The following is a 9,514-nucleotide window of genomic DNA, read 5'->3' as shown; positions in this document are numbered from 1 at the left end:
ACTCAAATAAATCTCCCGGTAACCTACTACCTCTTCTTGTAGAACAATTCCACGTAGTAGCTCAGTTATATACACATATGCCCCTATTAGGCAGAATATAGCAAATCCCGCATCTGTAGGACAGACACAGAGACCTACTAGACCATCTCCTAATATCCCACAAGGAATTCCACAACCCCCTCCTGCTCAAGGCTATAGTCAACCCTCAAGAATATCAAATTCTCAGCCCCAACAAAGCAATCCAAATAGTGGAGGCACTCAACAGGCTGCATTTATAGCCTCGATCTTACAATCTTTCTCGAATATGGCAATCGCTAGCCAAGGCGGCGTAAAAGGTTTAGATCCTCCGGAGAGACTAGGTTTTTACGGCAGGCAAAACGAGAGTGTACCGCAGTTTCTTAGGCAGTTTGAAGAGTACGCGACGTTTCATAAAATCAGTGAGGATAAAAGAGTGCATGTTATGCCCCTCGTTTTAAGAGACAAGTTGGGAAAACCAAAATATTACCTCTCCGAGTCAAGAGGTCTACTACTACAAACTTATTTACCTAGATATGGAATTATTTCTCTTTTTTGAAGTAAAATTTACGAAATATTGAAGCAGCATTCCAAGCATAGCGAATATACAGTAAAGCAGACGACATTTTACATCCAATATGGACAAATCTTGGACACATGGAAATCAGTCAATGGGGAAAAGAACAGGAAATGAAGTCTACGCTTCAGCTGTTTACCGTATATACTGATAGCTACATTCACAACTGGTTTGCTGTGTAAACACTGTCGTCTCGTCTCACCTCAACAATATTCTTAGTTTGCCAACATGAATGTTAACGTTAAATAACACCAAAGCTAAATTGTAGCTAGACGCACTAATAGTCAATGCGCACCATAAAGAGAATAAAAAGTCTGTAGCTACTACCCGTTTACCATTAGCCCTTTTACTATCCTAATTGCCACCACGATCTTTTCTTCTATTGTAAAATCTTAACCTGATTATTTAAGAGTGTATTCAACTTTCGGCTCACTCTGAACCGTTGATGTCTCTTCATTTCAGACACGAAAATCAAAGCCCAAAGTTTGCTTCACCTCAGGCCTCAATTATTTACTCTTTGTTTCACTAAGCCTATAGCGGATAATACTTGATATACCCGACGGAGTCTAGGTCTTAGTTTTCTTCATGACATCACTAAACCAATGATTATTCTATATACAGTTGTAGTATAGCTTAAGTAGTATACAAACAGCCATTTCAAATAACAATATTAAAAAAAATCTTTGGAATATCAAAATGAAACAGAGCTTTAAAGCTACAAAAGTACTAAATGCATCATAATTACGAAAACTACTTCCACATATTCACTTTATACTATGGAACAAGAATGAAAACTTCAAAGCTATGATCCGATAACGATTAGCCCTTTCACTGATCTAATTGCTACCATGATGCTTTCTTCTATTATAAAATCTAAATCTGATTATATAAACGTGTATTTAACTTTCGGCTCACTCTGAACCGTTAATGTCCCTTCATTACAGACACGATAATCAAAACCCAGAGTTTACTCCTCTCAGGTCTCAATTATTTACTCTTTGGTTCACTAGGCCTATTGCGGATCAAACCTAATTTACCCGACAGAATCCAGGCCATAGCTTTCGTCTTGAAATAATTAAACCCAGGATTATTCTATATACAGATGTAGTATAGCTTAAGTAATATATAAACAGCCATTTCAAATAATAATATTAAAAAACATCATTGAAATATCAAAATGAAACAGAGCTTTAAAGCTACAAAAGTACTAAATGCATCGTAATTACGAAAAAGATTTCCACATATTCACTTTATATTATGGAAAAACTGAATATTAAGGTTCTGTAGGATTTCTTAACACATCAAAACAAAGCGAACTGCTAACTCGGCGCACTAGTGTGATAACGGACAGACACACACAGACAAAAAATAGACTCCTTTTTAACTCTTTCCGTATTAATTTTGAATTGAGAAAAGAGATTATCTTAAATATTAAAATAAATATAATTATTTTTATTTATTTTAATCTTCAATTATTAACATTAATAATAGTTAAATCGTTTTAAATAAAGTTATACCTATTATCATCTCAAACTTTGCTAATATTGACGTGTAAAGTGAAGGGTACCCCTCTTGCCCGCTTTCCTCAAATTTTGGGGTATATATACGATTCGTTTCAATTATAATAGTAAGGAAAAAGCGCAATTGCGAAAACCTTTGGTGGCGATCCCACCTTAGGGAGGCTAGACGTTTCTCGTAACCCTAGCTGATCGCCGCGTATATCCTAAAACCAAACGATGATAATGGAGTAGAAGCCAATGAGACAGATTGGTGTCTATGTGGAATAGACGGAAGACCAGTGGATGGTGGTGTTAGAAGCCAATGATACAGATTGGTGTCTATGTGGAATAGACGGAAGACCAGTGGATGGTGGTGTTAGAAGCCAATGATACAGATTGGTGTCAATGTGGGATTGACAAAGAATAGAAGATGGTGGTGGTGGAAGCCAGAAAAGTACCAAACTGGTGTTCATATGGGATGGACGAAGACCAAACATGGTGGTGTGAGAACTCAAGTAGAGGAGCTATTTCCGTGACTGTGAATGCAGTTCGGAAATGGCGAACACGTTTGCTCCGATTTGGAAATTGCGAACGCGGTCACGTGGGTGTAACAACAGACACACACACAAACAAACAAACAGACACACACGATCGTTACAGAACCTCTCCGTGACATACGTCACTCGGAGAGGTAAAAATGCCCTATATTGGTTTCGATCCCTCCCCCTCAAGGAATGGGATGGCCCGAATTTAAAGGGAGACTGAAGCGGCATTATAAAATTGAGGATGAGGAAGCGAAGGTTAGAATAGATTTAATAATAGGCAACAAAAACCCCATGAGTCAGTAGATGAGTTTTTCGGTTATTTCGCAAGGGTTAATCAGAATCTACATCCTCCAATACCGGATGATGAATTACTTTTAATGATGAAAAGAAATTTAAGAACTGAATTTAAAGGGCTACTTTTGTTTATTCCTCTGTACACTACTGCGGATTTACATGACGTACGCTTAAAAATCGAACAAACGTTAGGCCTAAATAAGCCCAAATCGAGTCAAACCCCAATTATGACAAATCCTGATGAGGAAAAAGCTCAATAAACCCCTGAGACTTAAGTTAAGGTTCAGAAATATCAGGAACCCATAATAATCAGAGAACAACCAGTATACCAGATCAAGGATTATTTAAAATGTCTAAGGATTTAACGCACACACAGATTTCTATAGTAAGGGAATGTTCTCTAGTTGTTCCGAAATTTTAACCCATCCCCCTCTTCTTCACCTACTGTTTTGGTGCGTCAATTTCCGTCAAACGGAAAAGAAATATAAATATGGCGCCACCTATCTTATTATCGCGAAAGCATAGACGAAAGGGAGATAGTTTTCGAAAGCATGCTGTATAGTTCTTTTTCGAATTGTCAACGGTCGTTAAGAACATTTAGTTCAAGATTCAAGAATGAGGTTAGTTCCTAAAAATCATGATTTATTTTTAATAATAGATTAAAGCAATAATCCTTGATTAAGGCAAACATTCAGTTCAAGAATATATGGGGTGAGTTTACACTAATTTAGTTTAATGGGCAACAAAACTTTCAAGAACCCGGTCACGTGTTGACGCTTCAAAATATTGGCTTTCCGGTTTGCCGATTGTGCCCGCTAGGTACCGTTTGGAACATCTACCTTCGATATTTCCTTCTCTGCGTTTTATCCTTAGACATTTTAAATAATCCTTGACCAGATACAACCCCAAGTAGTTTCACGATCACAAGTGATACCCCAACCCCAAGTAATACCCCACAGCCAGTTATACATCAGGTAGCTCCCCCAACAACGGTTTATACCCCAGTAACAAATCCACCAGGGTACATCCCGCATATAGGAACATATTACACAAACACGGAGACAAACTTCAACCCTCCTTCTTCCGGAAGGATCTCAAAATCCTTTCCCTGTCCACTATGTTCCTCAAAGCTACCCAGCTCCAAATTATAGAACTCCTTTCCCGAGACCCAATGCCCAAACAAGGCAATCCCACCTTTAGTCAAGACCGGCCGGACACGAGTCTTCGAATCGAGAAATCCAGCTAATGAAACCAGGGAACGAGAACTTCGACAGCTAGCCCTTCCACCAGTTCTAAGACGTCAACAGAACCAGACCCAGGAAGAACAAATTCCTCCGGTAGTCAACCAGGACGCCCGACCAGTCACATGTTTCAACTGCGGTGGCTTGGGTCACTATGCAAACGAGTGCCCGTCCGCCCGAATGGAAAGAAATCGAGGTCAGTTTCCGGGAAACGGGGGAATCCCAGAGGACGTTTGCCTCCCGCAACTCAATAGTCCCTCAAGAGAAAACCGTATTGTGACCACACCACCACTTCATTTGGCCACAATTCGAAAAAGAGGACTCACAAAGAGAACCCTCATTTAATAAAAATAAAATTTGAACACACAATCTTACATACAAGAATCGATAATGGTGCTGAAGTATCCATGATAAGCCTAGACCAATGGAGGGCCATACAAAGATTGGGGGGAGAAAATAGACTAGAACCTAAATCGGAAAGGTCAGAATGCATGGTCATGGGGAACGGACAATACTCCGTCACTAAAGGATCAACAATATTAGACTTTGAAATAAAATTTGAACAAGACATCAATAGAAGATTTATTCAAGTGTTTCATATTGTCCCTTCACTCCTTTGTGACGCTATATTAGGCCAAGACTTCCTAGAAGATTGGAATACCATTATCGATTTTAACTTGCTCAATAAATGGACTAACACTAAAACTATTAGAGGTATCGGAGGACAAATTGCCTCAGTCACCCCAAATGGTTGCTAACGTCAACGAAACAGTTGAACCAACCTCTCTCTCGTACAACCAGAAGAGAGAGTTGAAAGAGCTTCTCAGATTCGCTGAACTATTCAGTGACAAGTTAGGACGAAACAGTCTGGTCGTCCATGAAATACACACAGGTAAGGCTAAGCCTATACATAAAAGACCATATCGAGTTAGTGACGAAAAGAAGAAAATCATCGAACAGGACATCTACGAGATGCTTTAAGGATGGCATCATCAAACCATCTACGTCACCATGGGCTTCGCCAGTCGTAATCCTCGAACAGGACGACGGATCCGGAACAGGAAAGGAGAAATATCGCTTCTGCATCGACGTTCGAGAATTAAACGCTATCATCGCCAAGGATCCATATGCCATTCCTCGAATAGACGAAACATTAAGTAAGTTGGGGAAACCCAAGTACAATACCGCCTTGGACTTGAAATCTGGATATTGGCAAGTCGAAATGGAACCAGGAAGTTCACCGAAGACTGCCTTCATCACTCATGCTGGCCAGTATGAATTCAACGTTCTCCCTTTTGAACTTTGCAACGCGCCAAGTACCTTCCAGCGTCTGATGGATGAAGTTTTCCGAGATGGAGAAAATTTCTCTATCGTCGTGTCCTTAGATGACATCTTGATCGCCTCAGAAACTTGGAAGGAACAGAAGAACACTCTGGAATACGTCATGACCAAATTGAAGAACGCCGGCCTCACACTTCAACTGAAGAAATGCCTATTTGCCCAGTCAGAAGCAGAAGTCCTGGTACATGTCATCAACGAAACGGGAATCTACATAGATCCGTCCAAAGTGGAAGCCATCATGAACTTTCCCCAGCCGAAGACGCTAAAACAACTCCAACGATTCCTTGGAATGGCTGGATGGCACCACCGATCTATACCACACTATTCGAAGATAGCCACTCCTCTCAACCATTTGAAGAAAGAAGGGGTCAAATTCGAATGGGGTCCCACTTAAGAGGAAATATTCCAGAAAATCAAGGAAGCCATCTGCAGCTCTCCACCTCTATCAGCGTACAAGCCGGACGTGCCAAGCATCCTAACGAAAGACGCCTCAGCCATGTTATCGCAGATCCAAGACGGAACTGAAGTCGCAATCGCTTACGCCAGTCGTAATCTAAGAAATTACGAAGCAAATTACAGGACATCCGAGAAGGAATGTCTTGCGATTTACTGGGCCAATAGACATTTCCGCCCATACCCAGAAAGTAGACCTTTCATCGTCGTTACCGACCGTATAGCACTACAATGGCTTTTCGGACTGAAGAGAATAGTAAGCCTCGATACCCGCGGGCAGCGCAGGGGGGGGATGAATTTTTTTTCCCCCATGGTTTATACCCGCGAAGGGGGGACGAATTTTTGCCCCCATGCCTCCATCCCCGGAGGGGGGTTGGTGTGTCTCCCCCTCACCTCCTCCACCTGAAGGGTGGAGGTTGTTCTAGAGTGTATGCTCTCTCTTTGCGCTAAGTCCCATTTTTTTTTATTCTGACTTTCACTTTCTCTTTACCCAGCCCGATACCCGCAAGAGCGCTGTGAAGGCTGGAGAGTTTTTTTTCTCTCTCTCTCTTGGTTCCCTGACTTTCACCGTCTCTTTCCCTTTGACCGTCTCTTTATTTTTACGCTTGCGAATGTACTAGCCTAGCGGCGCGAGAGCGCTGTGAAGGAGAGTTTTTTTTTTCCTCTCTCTTTTTTTCCTCTTCTCCTTTACATGTGCAAAGCGGGGGAATGCGTGTACAACCATAGCGGCTCGCGTTTTCTCTCCGAATAGCACTGAAATGTTATAGGAATATATCTCTCGGGTTCCTCTTCTCCGTTACGCGTGCAAAGCGGGGGAATGCCTGTACAAGCCTAGGAATTTCTATCCCAACGTTTTTTTAATTTTACACGGAATTTTAATTCCGGTAATATTTTTTTTTTTTACTTTTGCAATATGTATAAATCAAGAGGCGTTAAATATTTTATCCATGTTTTATTTGTCTATATATAATTTTAAATATTTTATCCATGTTTTATTTGTATATATATATAATTTTAAATATTTTATCCATGTTTTATTTGTATATATATATATAATTTTAAATAGAAAAAAATTGAAAGATTAAAGGCCTGTTTGTAAATGAACATCATTTGCTACAGCTCTGAGGAAACGTTTTTGCCTAAACCGGTCTAGGACTCCCTCATTGGGGGTACCCGCTCTCCCCTTGAAATAGTCGGTGATAGCGGCATTGAGACTAAAAATAGAAAGAAAAGATATTAGGGATCCATCTTTAAAAAAATAATGCTAATTAACTTACGAGCCCGAGAGAGACGTGTTAACGTAAACCGGCATAGGGTTTCCGGGAGTGGGTGTTATGTCAACGAATGGTATGAGTCGAGAACTCAACTCCCGGAAGACAACGTCGTCCTCGCGGAGATCAAAACCATGTCCGAGATTCTCCGCGCGAATCCTCACTAAGTCCTTATGGACATCAGCAAGGATCCTATAAAAAAAATGTTTGAATATAGCCATTAAAGTTTTAAAAAATATAGAGACTTTACCTGAAGAGGCTGCAATCATTTGGCAGATGTTCATTTACTCTCGGCGGGTTTTCCTGGGGTTGATGTGGGGGTGGCTGACGCTGTTGATGTGGGGGTGGCTGACGCTGTTGCCACTCGTAAAAATTTTGTCTCGGGTCCTCCTCGTCGTCCGTGTATAAAAGAACATCGTCAATATGACTGTACGCCCTATTAAGTTCAAAAGTTAGTCTTTCCACGATTTCAGAAAAAAAAACAGTATGCTCACATGATAATGGTGGATGATGTTCTGGTCGAAGCTAAAGCGAGAATGATTTTAGTATTGGGAAAATCTCCGTATATATAGTATGGAGGGGGACCGTTGAAACCCAGACACTCTTTACCCCCCCCCCTTATAATATACAAAAACGGTTTCTTACCTTTGGGGGCTAGGGGCGGGAAATTGAATAGCCCCCCGAGACGCGGATATTTATGTTATCGAAAAAGCCCTAGATCTACCATCTGTTGGGCGAGCACCCCGTAGGCGACTTTGTCGAGGAACAGTTTCGCCCGACGTATATCGTGCTCGGTTGCTGTCCGAACGGACGCGGCGTCAATCACGCCGTCAGCATCAACCTCCCCTTCGGATTCCCTGTATATTCGGGCTCTCCTTTTAAAAAACTTTAAGATGGCCGTATTGAGACTGTAAAGAAAAAAGAAATTAGAAATGGTCTTAAAAAAGAAAAAAAACTATATAACTTACAAGCCGGAATAACAGTTAGCTATGTTTAAGGGCTGTTCCTCGACTAGGGGTGCCCCCTCTAGGGGCTCTACAGGGAATACCATGAAACCCAACAGGGTTTGACCCAGGGCTTCGATAACATAATTTGTCTCGACCGAGTACACTTGTTCGATGGCCGGGCGTACTTCGTTGTTGGCAAGCCATTCTTCTTCCTCGGCCTCCTGACGGATCTGGGCTAAGATCCTGATCAAATTTTATGGAGGAAATATAGCTACTAAAAAATAGGAGAAAACATGGAATGTTTACCGTTGGATGTTGCAATCCAATGGCGTAGGATCTTCATCATCCTCATCCAATTCCTCATCCAATTCCTCATTCTCCCATTCCTCCTCCCCTCCCTCCTCCCCTCCTTCCACCACCACTTCCTCTAGTTCAGCTAGAGGAAAAGGCTCTTCTTCCAAAGGTTCATCTTGGACAGGTGGGTTTAGGAATTCAAATACCTCATTCCCAAACGGTAAAGGGTTGGGTGCCCTAAATAACAAAAAAACTTATTCTATGGTTTCAGGAGAAAAAACATTATACTCACATGTTGAAAGTTTGGTGCAGGATTTAGTCTTAGTAGTAGTGGTTCGTCAGTGTTTAGGCTGAGAGTGATTTTTGTATTGGGTAAATTGCCGTATTTATAGAAACCATGGAGAAACCGGGGGGGTTCTTTTAGTCTCCGACGCTCTTTCTATATACCCCAATACAAAAACCTTATGATCTTTCCAATATTCAAAAGTTGTTATTGAAGCAAACGAGACCCCAAAATAATAAAAGTCTAGACCCTCTCACAATCCTAAAAATCAAACAAGAATTTGACCCAGACTTCAAATGATTTCTAACGATAATAACACATTCCTAGCCGATTTCCATGTACCCTAGCTTTCAATACATTAATAAAAACAAGTCTAGACGCGGTCACATTCCTAAAAAACAGAATTTGACCCCGAGTTCAAATGATTTCTAACGATAATAATAACACCGATTTCCATGTACCCTTGCCGCATGTCTTTCAATACATTAATAATAAAAGTCTAGACCCTCTCACAATCCTGAAAAAAAACAAGAATTTGACCCAGACTTCAAATGATTTCTACCGATAATAACAACACATTCCTAGCCGATTTCCATGTACCCTAGCTTTCAATACATTAATAAAAACAAGTCTAGACGCGGTCACATTCCTAAAAAACAAGAATTTGACCCCGAGTTCAAATGATTTCTAACGATAATAACACAATCCTAGCCGATTTCTTTGTAGACTAGTTAATGTTGTCCACAATGCTTTA

The 9,514-nt window shown here is 40.8% G+C and overlaps 1 protein-coding gene across 1 annotated transcript; it reads right to left on the bottom strand.

The window, feature by feature from the left end:
* Positions 1–7,793: 7,793 nt before the first annotated feature.
* On the bottom strand, positions 7,794–8,932 carry LOC149667671 (uncharacterized). The gene is made up of 4 exons (XM_089841283.1): positions 8,770–8,932; positions 8,490–8,714; positions 8,205–8,426; positions 7,794–8,144 (listed from the first exon to the last, which is right to left on the bottom strand). Coding segments are annotated over exons 1-4 (657 nt in total). The 5' UTR covers positions 8,772–8,932; the 3' UTR covers positions 7,794–7,936.
* Between the last annotated feature and the right edge of the window lie 582 nt (positions 8,933–9,514).

This window comes from Phalangium opilio, unplaced genomic scaffold, assembly GCF_054372755.1.
Source record: "Phalangium opilio isolate 3A_F unplaced genomic scaffold, DU_Popi_V2 ptg000056l_1, whole genome shotgun sequence".
Taxonomy (NCBI): Eukaryota; Metazoa; Arthropoda; class Arachnida; order Opiliones; family Phalangiidae; genus Phalangium; species Phalangium opilio.
This window is presented reverse-complemented; position numbering and strand designations above follow the sequence as displayed.